General features: G+C 39.0%; 1 protein-coding gene across 1 annotated transcript in view; it reads left to right on the top strand.

The window, feature by feature from the left end:
* Positions 1–17,820, top strand: part of VTI1B (vesicle transport through interaction with t-SNAREs 1B) — a 28,399-nt gene that overhangs the window by 7,434 nt on the left and 3,145 nt on the right. The window contains exons 2-4 of the mRNA XM_046008575.1: positions 12,315–12,373; positions 14,230–14,421; positions 16,850–17,023. Coding sequence (XP_045864531.1) covers positions 12,315–12,373; positions 14,230–14,421; positions 16,850–17,023 — 425 coding nt within the window. The remainder of the gene's footprint in view (positions 1–12,314; positions 12,374–14,229; positions 14,422–16,849; positions 17,024–17,820) is intronic.

The following is a 17,820-nucleotide window of genomic DNA, read 5'->3' as shown; positions in this document are numbered from 1 at the left end:
TAAAAATGGTGAGAGTGGGCATCCTTGTCTCGTTCTTGATCATAGAGGAAAAGCTTTGAGCTTTATACTCACCAGTGAGTATAATGTTAGCTGTGGGCTTGTCACATATGGCCTTTATTTTGTTGAAGTATGTTCCTTTTGTATCCAGTTTGTTGAGATTTTGTATAATAAATGGATGTTGTTTTGTCAAATGCTTTTTTTTGCATCTTTTGAGCTGACCATACGATTTTTACCCTTCATTTTGTTAATGTGGTATATCATGTTGATTTGTGGATACTGAACCGTCCTTGTATCCCTTGAGTAAATCTCACTTGATCATGATGTATGATCCTTTAATGTTTCATTGAATTTGGTTCGATAATTTTGTTGAGGAATTTTGTGCCCATGTTCATCAGGGATAGTTTTTGTGGTGTTCTTGTTTTCTTTTGGTATTGCCATATGCTGACTTCATAAAAGTCTGTAAGTGTTCCCTTTCTTATCACAAGGTCTGTCTTTTGTCTGTTTTGTTTATTATGTATCCTAACCACCTAGAATTGTGCCTCATACATACGAGGTGCTCCATAAATATTTGTTGAATGATTGTGTAAGTACTGTGAATTGTTGGGGAGAGACTATTAAAAATATATGATTGGGTGTTGAAACTGAGTGTAATTTTATTTTTATTCTACCACGTTTTCCACATTTTTATCACTTTTTAAATTTTTTTTTAAAGATTTATTTATTTACTTTAGAGAGAAAACTCACATGCTGGTGGAGGGGCCGAGAGTATTTTAGGCAGACTCCAAGCTGAGCACAAAGCCCAAGGTGGGGCTCGGTCCCACAACCCTGAAGATCGTGACCTGAGCTGAAACCAAGAGTCAGTTGCCCCGCCCACTGTGCTGCTGAGGAGCCCCATCATCACTTGTAAACTGGGTATCCACACCTATTAAAACAAAGGATAGAATAATAGACAAAATATGTTCCTTTTTAGGAAGTTTGTATGGCAATGACAGTCTGTTAATGTATGTGATTAATTATTAATCCATTTAATATTATATTAAACACAGCCATAATTTCTAGTTTTAGTTTTGTAGCATCTGAAGTTCTTTCCAAATACCTCAGAATGCTACAAATTATTATCCAGATAATACAATAAATGCCCCTCATCGTGTTCTAGCTTTAATTTCTTAGTGCCTGAAAGCAGCTCCAAATGTATTAATGAGTGTTGTAAAATTATTGAAAGCTTGCCATTTTGATTCACTCAGATTTTAGTATGTGTCCACAGGACCCTATTATTTTGGGAAACAGCAAAAATAAACACCATGGATAATCATATGCAACTGGTTGGTGAATACCAATTACTCATTGAATTAATTTTTCTTTCTTTTTTTTTCTTTTTTTAAACATTTTATTTATTTATTTGACAGATGGAGATCACAAGTAGGCAGAGAAGCAGGCAGAGAGGAGGAAGCAGGCTCCCCACTGAGCAGAGATCCCAAGACCCGGGGATCATGACCCAAGCCAAAGGCAGAAGCTTTAACCCACTGAGCCGCCCAGCTGCCCCTGAATTAATTTTTCTAACACTTCATATTCTTCGGTGAATTTTGTTTTTGCTCCCTCCCATCTAAGGATTTACTTTTAAAAATAATGGTAGTTACTGTTTATGAAACTCTTAATATGCCTAGCATTTACTAGGTGCTTATTATGTGTGTTATCTTTTAAACCTTTCAGACAATGCTATAAGGTCAGTACTGTTACATTTCTTTCCTACAGCTAAAGAAAAGGGCTTAGAGGGCTCTAATACAGGCATATCTTGTTTTGTTGCCCTTCACTTTATTGTACTTCACTTCATTGTGCCTCTCAAATACAGCATTTTTTTACAGATTGAAGATTTGTAGCAACCCTGTGTTGAGCAAATTTATTAGTACCATTATTCCAACAGCATTTGGTCCCTTTGTCTGTCTCACATTCTCACAATACTTCAGACTTAAATTAGGCCAATTAATAACCCTACCTTGGCCTCTTAGTGTTCAAATGAAAGGAAGAGTTACACATCTCTCACTTTAAATCTAAAGCTCAAAATGATCAAGCTTAGTGAGGAAGGCATATTGTAAGCTGAAATAGGCCAAAAACTTCAGCCTCTTCACCAAAGAATTAGCCAAGTTGTGAACGCAGAGGGAAAGGCTTTGAAGGAAATTAAAAGTGCTTCTCCATTGAACACACGAATGATAAGCAAAACAGCTTTATTGCTGATATGGAGAGAGTTTTAGTGGTCTGAATAAAAGATCAGACTAGCCACAACCTAATCCAGAGCAAGGCCCTAACTCTTCAATTCTGTGAAGGCTCAGATAGGTAAAGAAGCTGCAGAAGAAAAGTCTGAAACTAGCAGGGGTTGTTCATGAGGTTTAAAGAAAGAAGCTGTCTCCATAACATCAAAGTGCATGGTGAAGCCCCAGGTGATGATGTAAAAGCCACAGCAAGTTATCCAGAAGATCTAGCTAAGATAATTAATTAGTATCTCCAGGGTATGCCTGTGCTTTTACCTTCTATATATAGTATGAGATCAGGTAAACTATTATGGTCTACAAAGAGAGGATGTAGGTCCTAGAAATGCCACAGTGGGGCGCCAAAAGCAAATTAACCGCATGATCCTGGTGAAACGGAAGTTTTCACCACAGCTCTAATGGGTCAAGGTTAGTCATTCTTGGGATAGTAAATGAACCCCCCCATGAGGAAGAGAGGCTGCCACCTTAGTTAAACATTAAGGTAGGCTTTCTCTAGCTGTTTCGGAGCTGACCCTTTCATGATGCCCCCATCCACCCAGTTTACCAGTTAGTGAGTCTTAGAGTGAGTCGCTTTTGACTACTCTGGGAAGGCATGTGGGATGGGGGATAGTGTTTGAAATGGCTCACCCTTTTTTTGGGGGGGTGCCCATTCCACTCAGCATGCAGTCTTGCAGTTTTGTAGTTAACTGTGGTGTTAACTCTAACTCTTTAAAAAAAGGTCTGAACAAGTTTTCTGAAGGGTATTCCCTGGGAGCACAAAAATGTCCCTCAGTGCTATAATATACAGAAGCTTTGGATTGGGAGTCAGGAGACTTGCATTCCAGAACGAGTATCACTACACATTTGCTCTTCCTATGATCTTAAGAAAGGCAGTTTCTCCAGGCTCTAGTTTCCTCAGCTGTAAAATGAGAAGGTTAGATTAGATGATCTCAGAGATCCATTTCCACTCTAACATTCGTGGGTTTCACACTTCTGAGACTCAACGTATACAGAAGCACCTACTGATAACCTCTCAGTTGGGTAGAGTTCAACCTCTTTTGAACCTTTAAATATCTTCCTCCCTGACTTCATCATCAGAAGGGAGAATTTCAGAGGCTTTTTTTTTTTTAACCTTAGGATTCCATAAAGGATCTCATAATGTGGTAAAATTCTTAAAATTGTCTTCAAAGAGAGCATATTTCTTTTAAAAATATACAAGCTGTAGAGCACTCGTAAGAGAAGGTATGCCTTATGAAATTAGGTAGAGAGTGGAGTACCCCAGTTCTAAAAAGACTGAGAAACAGAATCAAGGAGAGAAGTTAGTGAGGATCGAGATTCTGTGAGCTGTTCTTTGCTCCCTATTCTTAATTATGTAACCACATTCCTTGAATCATTCTGGAGTTAGCCTCTTAAAAATGCAGATTTTCCTGTCTTTAGCAAAGGAAGAATAAAGAAGGAAACTTTATGACTAACAGTTGTAGGAAAATCAAAGCTAGGAAGGGAATGCACTTACATGTAGAATATTTCTTGGATCAGAAGTGAGTGAGTGTGGAGATGTGCCTATTCAGAGGCATGGTGACACTCAGCGACAGTGTATTATGGAGTAATATGATACCTCTCCATTGAAGTAGCCATTCTTGATTGCAGATATTATTTCACTGCTGGTGTCTGAAAACACTACTCAGGGATAGTGACAGCTGCTTTTGTGCTTACATCAGTTACATCATGGATGGTCAAGATGCAGACCATTTGCCATGGCTGAACTTTCTCCTATTTAAAACAACAACAACAAACCCTGGGTTTTGTGAGTGGTGTAGAGTGAGAAATAGTTCGTTTGGAGTGTCTTACGTGTATTAAGGGTATGTCTCATAACAATGGAGGAGGCATAGGAAAGAGTGCATTGTCATTTGCTCTTGCAGGCAGTAGTAACATCTAAGGAACCCTCTGCCAGGTTAACAGTTCTGGAAGCTATGGGATTTATAAAAGAAAAGGTAAATTTCTCTCTTCTAGAGGAGTTTGATCTCTGAAGTGGTCCATGATCACTTAAAAAGCAGCTGACAATTGACATGATAGATGCTGTTGTGATTAACAGAATGTAAATCCATATAAAGCATTACAGTGTTATTATATTTTTTTTTAATATTTTATTTTATTTATTTGTCAGAGAGAAGGAGAGAGAGAGAGCGCACACAGGCAGGCAGAGGTGGAGAGAGAAGCAGGCTCCCTGCCGAGCAAGGAGACCATGCGGGACTCGATCCCAGGACCCTGGGATCATGACCCGAGCTGAAGGCAGCGGCTTAACCCACTGAGCCACCCAGGCGTCCCAGTGTTATTATATCTTATATGGATTTGTGTTCAAATGCTTACGATGACAACTAGGGTAAAGAAAATTAGCCAAGAAAATCTGAGGACAGCATGTTAAATACCCACATGCCATCCCTCCATAAGCCCAACTCAGCTGTTTTCTTTGGCATTGAATAAAATTGCTCTTTTTTCAATTGAAGTGCTGACTTGTATTTAGGAGTCACAATGAATGAAAAGTAACATAGCTTTGAAAGATCATGTCCGCATACACATAATGCAGCATGGATGAACCTTGAGGGCGTTATGCTAAGTAAAATAAGCCAGACACAAAAGGACAAATATTTTATGATTTTATGATACCTAGACTCATCAGATTCATAGATATAGAAAGTAAAATGGTGGTTCCCAGACTTTGGGGGAATAGGAAGTGGAGAATTAGTGTTCATTGGGTATGAAGTTTCAGTTTGGGTGGTGAAAAGGTTCTGGAGATGGGGTAGTGTTGATGGTTACATAACAGTGTGAATGTACTTATTGCCACTTGGCTGTATACTTAAAAATGGTCAAAATGGTAAATTTTATGTTATATAGATTTTACCAAAATAAAAAAAGACTGTATCCCCAGATTGTAAAGATAATTCCAAAAGATGCACTCAAAAAAACAATGTAAGCAGTGATAACTTTTTGGTAGTAAGTAGGTTGCTTATATGTAGATTTTCAGGGAGAATATTCATTTGGATGCACACATTTTTAGAAATTAAACTGCTCATAAGTAGGGCTGATCTCTGCTTGTTACATATGAAGGGATGACCTGCCTCCTCTGTTTTATACCTAATGAAGGAGGTCAGGTCCCAAGGAGACGAATAATTATTATCCAGGCTTACATGTCGAGTCAACCCCAAGGAAAGGTCCAGAATCTAACTCCATTTTCACACCAGCGGTTCTCTCTTACACAAATGTTTACCAGGTGATATCATGCCAGTACTCCCTTCATCATTTTTTGCCACGTCCAAGTACCATTTTTACTGTCACTTAATTGTTTTCTTTATATCAACTTCTAAAATAAATTTACTTAATATGTAGTTATTTTAAAAGGAAATTTCACATTACCGCTCTAAATGGAAAATCTTTTTTTTAGTTTGGGGTATTTGAGTGTTTATGTAAATTTCAATTCTCCAAATATTGCTATTTAATTAATTTTTTTTTAGAAAGATCTCAATTTTATTTGACATAGAGAGTGAAAGAGCGCAGGAGCACTAGCAGGGGGAGCTGCAGAGAAAGAGGGAGAAACAGGCTCTCCATCGAGTAGGGAGCCGGATCCCAGGACCCTGTGCCAAAGGCAGACGCTTAACTGTTTGAGTCACCAAACCACCCGTTTTTTTAAATTTATTTTTATTTTGGCTTTTTTTGATGTATAATTAACATACAGTGTTGTATTAGTTTCAGGTATACAATATAATGATTCAGTAATTCTATATATTATTCAGTACTCATCAAGAGAAGTGTACTTAATTCCCTTTATCTATTTCACCCATCCCCCATCTGCTTCCCCTTTAGTAGCCATCAGTTTGTTCTCTGTATTTAAGAATCTGGTTTTTTCTTTGTCTCTTTTTTATTTTGTTCATTTGTTTCTTGAATTCCAAAGTATGAGTGAAATCATATGGTATTTGTCAGGGTGCCTGGGTAGCTCAGTTGGTTAAGCGTCTGCCTTTGGCTCACGTCATGATCGCCTGGTACTGGGGTTGAAACCCGAGTTGGGCTCCCTGCTCAATAGGGAGTCTACTTCTCCTTTTCCCTCTGCCCCTTCCTCCTGCTCATGCATGCACACACTCGTGCTCTCTCTTTCAAATAAAATCTTTTAAAAAAATCTCATAGGGGCGCCTGGGTGGCTCAGTGGGTTAAAGCCTCTGCCTTTGGCTCAGGTCATGATCTCAGGGTCCTGGGATCTAGCCCCACATCGGGCTCTCTGCTCAGCAGGGAGGCTGCTTCCTCCGATCTCTCTACCTGCCTCTCTGCCTACTTGTGATCTTTGTCTGTCAAAAAGTAAATAAATAAAATCTTTAAAAAAAATCATATAGTATTTGTCCTTCATTTTGACTTGCTTCACTTAACATTATGCCCTCTAGATCTACCCATGTTGTCGCACATGGTAAGATCTCATTCTTTCCCCTTTTTTATGGGTGAATCATATTCCATTTTGCATATTCATATATACATACACACCCCACATCTTAATCCATTTATCTATAAGTGGACACTTGGGTTGCTTCCATATCTTGGTTATTATAAATAATATTAAACATAGGGGTGCATATGTCTTTTCAAGTTAGTGTTTTTGTTTTCTTGGGGCAATCACGGAGAATGGCAGGCAGGGGAGAAGCAGGCTCCCTTTTGAGCAAGGAGCCTAATGTGGGGCTCAATCCCAGGGTCCTGGGATCCTGACCTGAGCCTCTTAACCAACTGAGCCACCCAGGCTTCCCTTGTGTTTTTCATTTTAATCATTCTGACAAGTGTAAGGTGATATCTCATTGTGGTTTTGATGCGCATTTCCCTAATGATTAGTGATGTTGAATATTTTTTCATATGTCTGTTAGCCATCTGTAGGTCTTCTTTGGAAAAATATTTATTCAGATCCTTTGCCCATTTTTTAATTGGGTTATTTGGGAGCTTTTTGGTGTTAAGTTTTCTAAGTTCTTTATATAGTTTGGATATTAACCCCTATTGGATATATCATTTGCAAATTCAGTAGATTGCCTTTTTGTTTTGTTGATGGTTTACTTTGTTGTGTAAAAGCTTTTCCTTTTGGTGTGGTCCCAATAATTTCATTTTGCTTTTGTTTCCCTTGCCTGAGGAAACATATCTAGAAAAAATATTTCTGTGGCTGTTGTAGAAGAAATTATTGCTTATGTTTTCTTCTAGGAGTTTCATGGTTTCAGGTCTCATTTAGGTCTTTATCCATTATATATGTGTATAGTGTAAGAAAGGGGTCCATTTTCACTCTTTTGCATATAGCTGTCTAGTTTTCTCAGCACCATTTGTTGAAGAGACATTTTCCTTTTATATATTCTTGCTCCTTTATTGTAAATTAATTGGTCATGTGAGCATGGATTTACTTCTGGGCTCTCTCTTCTGTTCCACTGATCTATATATCCATTTCTTTGCCAGTACCACACTGTCTGATCACTACAGCTTTATAGTGTATCTTGAAATCTGGGATTATGGTACCTCCAGCTTTGTTGTCCTTTCTTAAGATTACTTTGGCTATTCAGGGTCTTTTTGTGATTTTGTATAGATTTTAGTATTGTTTGTTTTAGTTTTTATGAAAAATGCTGTTGGTAGGGTGCCTGGGTGCCTCAGTTGGTTAAGCGACTGCCTTTGGCTTGGGTCATGTTCCCAGAGTCCTGGGACTGAGTCCCACATCGGGCTCCCAGCTCCACGGGGAGTCTGCTTCTCCCTCTGACCTTCTCCCCTCTCATGCTCTCTTTCATTCTCTCTCTAAAATAAATTAATTAAATCTTTGGGAAAACAACAACAACAAAAAAACGCTTTTGGTATTTTGATAGGGATTGCATTAAATCTGTCAATTGCTTTAAGTAGTGTGGACATTTTAACAATATTTGTTCTTCCAGTCCATGATCATGGAATGTCTTTCTGTTTGTCAGGTTCAGTTTCTTTTATTGTTTTATAGATCCTTCACATTGTTGGTTAAGTTTATTTCTAGGTATTTTTTTATTTTTGGTATGATTGTAAATGGGATTGTTTTCTTAATTTCTCTTTCTGCTACTTCATTATTAGTGTACAGAAATGCAACAGACTTTTGTACATTAATTTTGTTTTTTTGTGACTTCACTGAATTCATTTATTCTGGTAGTTTTTTGCTGGAGTCTTTAGAGTTTTCTGTATATAGAATCATGTCATCTGCAAATAGGGAATGTTTTACTTCTTCCCTACCAGTTTGTATGCCTTTTATTTCATTTTGTCTGATTCCTGCAACTAACACTTCTGGTATTTTGTTGAATAAAAGTGCTAAGGGTGGACATTTTTTTTTTATATATATTATTTATTTTTTTGACAGACAGAGATCACAAGTAGGCAGAGAGGCAGGCAGAGAGAGAGAGGAAGGGAAGCAGGCTCTGTGGCAAGCAGCCAGACATGGAGCTCCATCCCAGGACCCTGGGATCATGACCTGAGCCGAAGGCAGAGGCTTTAACCCACTAAGCCACCCAGGTGCCCCAAGATATATTTGTACATCTTTGTCTTGTTCCCCCTTAGAGGAAAAGCTCTCAGTTTTTCCCCATTGAGTATGATGTTAGTTGTGAGTTTTTCATATATGGCTTTTATTATGGTGAGGTATGCTCTCTCTAAACCAACTTTGTTGAGAGTTTATCATGAACAGATGTTGTACTTTGTCAGATGCTTTTCCTGCATCTACTAAGGTGATGATAATGGTTTTTTTATTCTTTCTCTTATTGATGTGATATATCACATTGATTCATTTACAAATACTGAACCATTCTTGAATCCCTGGAATAAAGTCCACTTGATTGTGGTGAATGACTTTTTTAAGGTATTGTTGGATTTGGATTGCTAATATTTTGATGAGGATTTTTACATCTATGTTCATCAGTGAAATTGGCCTATAGTTTTTGTTGTTGTTGTGCCTTACCTTTTAATATCAGGGTAATGCTGGATTAGAATGGATTTAGAAGTTTTCCTTCCTTTTCTATTTTTTTGGACTAGTTTGAGAATAGGCATTAACTACTCTGTACATGTTAAGTAGAATTTGCCTGTGGAGCTCTCAGGTCCTGGACTTTTGTTTGTTTAGAGTTTGTTGATTACTGATTCAGTATATTTGCTGGTAATCAGTCTGTTCGTTTTTATTCCTTCCTGTTTCAGTTTTAGTGATATATATGTTTCTAGGAATTTATAAATTTCTTCTAGGCTTTCCAGTTTTTTGGCATATAGTTTTTCATAATCCTATAATTGTATATCTTGGTGTTGGTTATTTCTCCTCTCTCATTTATGATTTTGAGTCCTTTCTATTTTTTTCTTAAGTCTGGGTAGAGGTTTATCAGTTTTATTGATTTTTTTTTTTCCCCCCAAAGAACCAGCTCCTGGTTTCATTGATCTCTTCTTTTAGTTTTTGTTTCTGTCATTTATTTATGCTCTAATCTTTATTACTTCCTTCCTTCTGCTGGTTTTAGGTTTTGTTTCTTGTTCTTTTTCTAGCTCCTTTCGGTGTAAGGCACTCCATTGTTTTTGAGGCTTTGTTTGGTTTGTTTTTATCTCTGTTCCATTTATTTCTGTGCTAATCTTTATTATATCCTTTCTTCTACTGGCTTTGGACTTTGTTCTTTCCCCTGGTCCTTTAGGTAAAACGTTGTTATTTGAGAATGTTCTTATTTCTTGAGGTAGGCCTGTATTGCTTTAAACTTCCCTCTTAGAATGGTTTTTGCTGCATCCCAACAATTTTGGACCGTTGTGTTGGTCTCCATGTACTTTAAAAAAAAATTCCAGTGTAGTCGACATACAGTGTTACATTAGTTTCAGGTATACAATATAGTGATTCAGCAATTCTGTACATTATTCAGTGCTTATCATGATAAGTGTCCTCTTAATACCCTTCACCTATTTTCCCCTTCCTCCCTCCTTCCTCGCCTCTGAAAAAGACCAATTTGTTCTCTGTATTTAAGCATCTGTTTTGCTGACTTATTTCACTTAGCATTACACTCTCTAGATCCATCTATGTTGTTGCAAATGGCAAGATTTTATTCTTTTTTATGGCCGAGTAATATTCGTGTGTGTGTGTGTGTGTGTGTGTGTGTGTGTGACATATCTTATCCATTCATCTGGGATAGACACTTGGGCTGCATCCATGTTTCTTGGCTACTGTAAATAATGCTGCAGTAAACATAGGGGTGCATATATCGTTTTCAGTCAGTGTTTCTGTTTTCTTTGGGCAAATAGTAGTTGATTTACTGGGTCATAGGGTAGCTTTATTTTTAATTTTTTGAGGAACCTCCATACTGTTTTCCACAGTGGCTGCACCAGTTTGCATTCCCACCAACAGTGCATCAGGGTTCCTTTTTCTCCACATCCTTGCCAACACTTGTGTCTTCATGTATTTTTTTTTTTGATGTCCTCTTTGTTTTCTTGGTTGACCCATTCATTGTTCAGTAGCATGTTATTTAGCCTCTGTATATGTGTTCTTTCCATTTTTTTCTGTGATTGATTTCTAGTTTTGTACCATTGTGTTCAGAAAAGATGCATGATAGAATTTCAGTCTTTTTAAATTTACTGAGACTTGTTTTGTGGCTAATATGTGATCTGTCCTGGAGACTATTCCATGTACACTTTAAAGGAATGTGTATTGCACTGTTTTTGGATGGAATGATATATATATATCTATTCAGTGGGAAAATCTTTCAAACCTATCTAAGTGATCAGAAAAATACAGTGAAGGCAGAACAGTGTTGTTTTAGTTAAGTGTTACTGCTTGGCAGCTGAAGCCTGTTCTTTTTGTTTAAAGAAGAAGTAGTTTTAGGTATTAAAGACATACTAGTCAATTAAGCATATAAAGACAAAATGACAAGATAAAGGATTGAAACAGAATTGAAAGGGGAATGACTTTCTCACTGTGTGAGTCAGTGGTATTTGCATCATTTTACATATTACCATCAGTGGGTATGGCCAAGAAATATGTACCATGCCATGCACTCTCCCCAGCAAGCAGAGGAGGTGAGTTTTGAATTTGTTTTGCAGAGAAGCAGTTGATAAGGGTTAATATAGAGAAGTGTTTTATAGTGGAGGTAAAAGTGGGGACAAGGGGGCACCTGGGTGGCTCAGTCGTTGGGAGTCTGCCTTCAGCTCAGGTCATGATCCCAGGGTCCTGGGATGGAGCCCCGCATCCGGCTCCATGCTCAGTGGGAAGCCTGCTTCCCAATACTGATTTCAAAGAATCAGTATTGCTAAACATTCTTGTCAGTGAAGGTGTACGTGATCCTTCTAGGGGACAGTTAATTGACAGTGATTAACTTAGACCTGTACTGTTTCTTAGTAGGATAATACTAACCGTTGGGGCCAGATAATTGTCATGCAGGAGTGGCCCAAGCATGGATATTTTTGTTCCCTGAGTACTAAATTCCATTCATAATACCTACCCTTTCCCCTCCCCCATCATCATGATAACAAGTTCCAGTGCATTTCTAAATGCTTTTTACAGGTGGCCAGTGGCTCAGTCTTAAGGTTAACCATTCAACTCTTGATTTTGGCTTAGGTCCTGATCTCAGGATCATGAGATGCAGCCCCACCCGACGCCGTCCTTGTGCTAGATGTGGAATCTGCTTAAGATTCTTGGGGCGCCTGGGTGGCTCAGTGGGTTAAAGCCTCTGCCTTCGGCTCAGGTCATGATCTCAGGGTCCTGGGATCGAGCCCCACACTGGGCTCTCTGCTCAGCAGGGAGCCTGCTTTCCTTCCTCTCTCTCTCTGCCTGCCTCTCTGCCTGCTTGTGATCTCTGTCAAATAAATAAAATCTTTAAAAAAAAAAAAAAAAAGATTCTTCCTCTCCCTCTCCCCTTCCTCCTCCTTACCCCCATCAGCTTACATGTACTTGTGCTAAAAAATTGTAAAAAAAAAACAAAAAAACTTTTTAGAGATGATTAAGTACTACTAGCCCCATCAGGGGAGGGTTGGGCAGTTTATTCTAAGCAGAGGGAATGACCTCTAAATATATAAAAAGGACTTAGCACTTAAAACTTCTCTCTTTTCTAGAAGAGAAGAAGAAGCTAATCAGAGATTTTGATGAAAAGCAACAAGAAGCAAATGAAACGGTGAGTACGGGGAACAAATCCTTACTTCTTCTATCTGGAGTTAGTCTTTTCTAGAAGTAATGCTTATTACCTGATCACAGGTAATAAGCATTACTTATTAACTGTTCCTATTGATCTTGATTTTGATTATTTCTTACTAAATGAGGCCTTTGGTGTGGTACATGATGAGGGAGTTTGACAAACACAAATGGATAAAGCTTGAATATTCTCTTAAAATGAGTCTTTAATATAATACATTCCTGATATGAGTTAGTAAGGGCATTCTCAAACGTTTACCTGGGTGGTCTTTTAAAATTTCATTTAGGGGCACCTGGGTGGCTCAGTCTATTAAGCATGGTTTCATCTGGGGTCATGATCTTATGGGCCATGGGATTGGGCTTTATCAGTCTCTGCACTCAGCAGGGAGTCTGCTTTAAAATTGTCTCCCTCTGCTCCCCCCCCCCACATGCACACTCTCTAGAATGAATAAATAAATCTTTAAAAAAAAAACTGTGGGTCCCTGGGTGGCTCAATCAGTTAAGCATCAGCCTTTGTCTCATGATATCAGGGTCCTGGGATCGAGCCCTGTGCAGGGCCCCTGCTCAGCGGAGAGTCATTTTCTCTCTCTGCACCTTCCCCATCTCTCTCTCAGATAAATACAATCTTTAAAAAAATAAAAAATAAAATTTCATTTAAAAAGCTGGCCATTGGGGCACCTGGGTAGCTTAGTTGGGTGTCCAGCTCTTGATTTCAGCTCAGTCATGATCTTAAAGTCATGGCATCAAGTCCTAGTTCTCTCATGCTGGGCATGGAGCCTGCTTGGGATTCTCTCTTTCCCACTGCCCATCTCCCACATTCCCCCCTGCCTTCTCTTTCTCTCTCAAAAATAAAAAGCTGGCCTTTAAAATCAGTTATTCTTGGGGCGCCTGGGTGGCTCAGTGGGTTAACGCCTCTGCCTTCGGCTCAGGTCATGATCTCAGGGTCCTGGGATCGTGCCCCATGCCAGGCTCTCCACTCAGCAGGGAGCCTGCTTCCCTTTCTCTCTCTGCCTGCCTCTCTGCCTACTTGTGATCTCTGTCTGTCAAATAGATAAAGTAATAAAATAAATCAGTTATTCTTCTTGTTAAACTTACTAAATCACCAAAAAAATGTACCTCAGAAGTGGCTGTAGCCACATTCCCTTTGGTTTTAAAAGACATCTGCAAAGACATTAGCAAAATTAACCAATCCAACTTTGGCCATCCCAAGCAGATGAAAATAATTTATGGCCTCTTGTGAACATGTGTGGGTGTTACATTTTACTTACCCAATGAAATGGAAATCTGATTTGGACCCTTGGTTATCCACATGGAGACAAATGACTGATATTCAGAAAGAAGAGGAAGAAAGAATGCCAGACTCCTATCATTTGTAGTATAGTAGACTTCAGAGTGCTTCATGATAGTACTTGAACCATTAACAAACAAACTGGTATACTGAAAAGGGAATTTGGAGATTTGTGGAATCTTGAGCAGATTTCTTCAATTCTTATATATGAAATAGAAGTAGTATATCCTACCTTATTGAAGACAGGAAAGATTAAATGAGGATTAAATAAGATAATGTATATAAAAGTATTTAATAGGAAGTAAGATCCTTGTTAGTTTTTTCACTCATTCATCACATACTTTTTGAATGCCTGTTCTCTGCATGCTAGGCACTATGCCAGGCACTCAGAGAAAAGAGGTCGACATGTCACATGTGATCCCTGCCTTCGTGGAACACATGGTTGAATACTTATTTGCAATTGTCCATGGTTTCGTTAGTCCAAATAGGCATATGCCCAGATGAGAGAGAAAAATAACCAGCCAACCTTTCACTACTTTCTGCCTTCCTAGCTGGCAGAGATGGAAGAGGAACTACGTTATGCACCCCTGTCTTTCCGTAACCCTATGATGTCTAAACTCCGAACCTACCGGAAGGACCTTGCCAAACTCCATCGGGAAGTGAGAAGCACCCCTTTGACAGCCACACCTGGGGGCCGAGGAGACATGAAATATGGCTCATATGCTGTAGAGAATGAGCACATGGTAAGCTTCAATTGTTTTTTTTCCCCTTAAGGGCCTGTTGCACAAAGATTAGTCATGTTGTACAGTCTTGTTCTTCCCACCTGTTTCCTGTATCCAACTCCCCTTCGTCTCTTGGGTAACCACCTCTACTCTATTTAATGCAGATCTTTCCAATCCATGCTTATTTAGATTTCTTAGTATCTTTTATGTACTAGTACTTGGTGCTTAGTGGAAGAATACAAGTGTTTCCTATTCTTAGTATCCGGATTTTGTATTCCGACCCATTGATCAGTTTTTCACTTACACTCAAAAAATTCAGTTAGGTTTTTAATTTATCCGGAGTATACAGATTAACCCTAGCTGTCCTTTACATTATGTCAAGATAGCCCAAGACCAGAGACCTAGTAGAGAAGGCAGGAAGCTTCTCAGGCGGGTGCTAATAGCTCATTTAGTTGTAATGGAAAGTAAGCCATAGTGCCTTTCTAGACTCCACTATCCTGATTTATAAAATTAGATGGACAGGATTGAAAATCTATATTTTGAAACTATCTAGAGAAGCTTGATAAAGGAATACAAGTTTACAAAGATTAAATGTGATGTGTTGCATTTGGAATTAAACTCCACTGCACAAAGTATAAATGGCCTGGCAAGTGGTTTGGCAAATAGTGTGGGAGAGAGGTGGACGGGGCCCCACAACTACAGACTGCACATATGTAGAAAGGCTAATAGCGCAGTGTTAAACAATCCTGTTTCATGACGCATCCTGATTGTGGTTCAGAAGACATTCAGATGATACTGACCTGACATTGCTGATGTCAAAACTAGAGGGAATGATAGAAATTTTTCAGAATTCAGTTGTGAAGAGAGACTGGGAAATGGCAGTTTGTTAAAGTAAGATAGAGGTATAAAGTGACTTTGGGTGTTTGTTACCAAAAATCAACAGGAACCCAAAAAAGGGGGAGATAAAGCCAAACAATAATTTGCTTTAAAATTAGTAGTTTCAGAAATTATAAAGACAATTTAGATATATATACGACCCTCATGGCATTATTGTTCCAAACCTGGGGTTGACTTATATGATCTTACTGTTCTTCAGTCTAATCAGTTAAAAATCCCCATCTTTTTTTTTTTTTTTTCCTTAGAGTGTAAGCGGAAGGGCCAGGGGCGGAGAGGGTAGGTACAGGGCAGGGGAGGGCAGAGGGAGAGGAAGAGAGAATTTCTTTTTTTTTTTTTTTAAGATTTATTTGACAGAGATCACGAGTAAGCAGAGAGGCAGGCAGAGAGAGAGGAGGAAGCAGGCTCCCCGCTGAGCAGAGAGCCCAATGTGGGGCTCGATCCCAGGACCCTGAGACCATGACCTGAGCTGAAGGCAGAGTCTTAACCCACTGAGCCACCCAGGTGCCCCAAAAAAATCCCCATCTTTTACTTAAAAAAAAAAAAAAATCCTTATTCCTGCTTCTTTTAAGCTAAAGTTAACTGGGGTTTATTTCAGTGTCATGCAGTGGTTCCATCGTCCACTGATGTGTATGCCAAATATGAAAAGACTACTTATCTGAAAACTCGGTATTTTGGTTTCCTGATGGTGGTATCTAGTGCGAGTAGTCACCTGTTTAGTAATAGACCCTGTGAACCAACCCCTTTCTGAATGTGTAAGTGCTTTGAATAGTGAAGAACTTACTCATTTGTCAGTGGTTAATTCTGACTGACAAGGGCTACTTCTGTCATCTTGCCTTCTGTGCTTGGGATTATAGGTGAAGTAAAACTTTGGCAGGGATTTAGAAAATTAGGGCACTTGGGAAATGAAGGCAGCTTATTTGGACCCAGATCCTCCTTCCCTGAGAGCAGTCACCATCGTGGCAACTTGAGAGTTTTGTTTTGTTTGGTCTGAGGTGAAATTCTTTTTGGGTTTCCAAGACTCTAATCGCTTAAGTGTCTTCCAAAATGCGATAGTGTTTCAGACTTCTAAGTGATTTCTGTATGTGCTGCAAATGAATAGCTTATTCATGGTCGCTCAATCCTCAGTACTGGTCAGGTGGAAATCTTCACTGAATTAATCTAGTTCTAGGCTGTGGTGTTTAGTTGGTTGGTTTGTTGCCCTGTCAACAGTTATAGGCTGTACGCATATTCGGATCGCTCCTGCACCCCAAACCTGGGCCACTGCCTCTCAGCTGTTGTTAGTCCACAAGTCAGTTCAAATTCATCACAAATCAGGGAAAGTGCTCTGATGTTTGTAATTCTTTTCTTCCCTCACATTTAAGTATAACAGGCAGTGGTATGGGAGGTATATGATCTTGTATTGGATTCTAATAATCTTATAGTTAGCATCTTTAAAGTCTTAAAAGTAATGCAAATCACTACATGTACTATATTCCTTCTTACATGAGAAGGGTCACGAGGAATGTGCTGGTAAATGAATTTAACATTTCTCTTCCTTTCCGGTTCCTGTCAGAACCGGTTACAGTCTCAAAGGGCATTGCTTCTACAAGGCACAGACAGCCTGAACCGGGCCACACAGAGCATTGAGCGTTCTCATCGGATTGCGACAGAGACTGACCAGATTGGCTCAGAAATCATAGAAGAGCTGGGGGAACAACGTGAGCAGTTGGAACGTACTAAGAATAGGGTAAGTCTGAGCGGATAGGGAAAAGTAGGTGGGCCCTTTATATCCTGATGCCTTGCCACTGTCAGAAGCTGCAGCAGTTCAGAATTCAGGGTTAGGACCTCTTAGATGCTTACACTTTTCTCGGCTGAGAGATTTATCTTGAAAATAATTGTACCCCTTGGATTTAGAGGTCACTGGAGGCCAAAAAAAGACTAAAGAAACCCAGTTTCTGCATTTATGGAAGATTGTCAACTCTAAGCTTGTAGCCACTCTGTCCTTCAATTCCTAGATTACCAACCTGAGATTTTTCTCATATTAATCTATCTATAGTAGGATATTATGCTGTTCTTATGAAAGCACCATCCACTTAAACAATCCTAGTTTTTTTGTCCTTTAGATCCAAGGCTATTTTCCACATGTCATAAAATAGTACTGCTGACAGTTTAGAGGTTCAGTCCTGGACTATAACTCTGTTGTTACCCAAGGTAAGCTAGATCGCTGTGGGAAGAAAACAGGAAATAACTATATCAAGGCCTCTGAAAAACATCTCCTTCCTCCTTTCCATACACCTGCATAGGAATTTTAAAAACAGTACAACTTGCCAGTAGAATGTTATATTCTTAAAAAAAAAAAAAGAAAAAAGAAAAAAAAGAATGTTATATTCTTAACATTATGAGGCCAATACAAATTGAAGAACAGATACTACTGGCAAGACTTGGATGAATTCCTCCATGTGGGGATTGGAGAAGATTTCCTCATATATCCTAAGAGTTGCATTTCTCCATTCTTAAATCAGAATGCCGCCTTTGCCTCCTCAG

Source organism: Meles meles, chromosome 6 (assembly GCF_922984935.1).
Source record: "Meles meles chromosome 6, mMelMel3.1 paternal haplotype, whole genome shotgun sequence".
Lineage (NCBI taxonomy): Eukaryota > Metazoa > Chordata > Mammalia > Carnivora > Mustelidae > Meles > Meles meles.
This window is presented reverse-complemented; position numbering and strand designations above follow the sequence as displayed.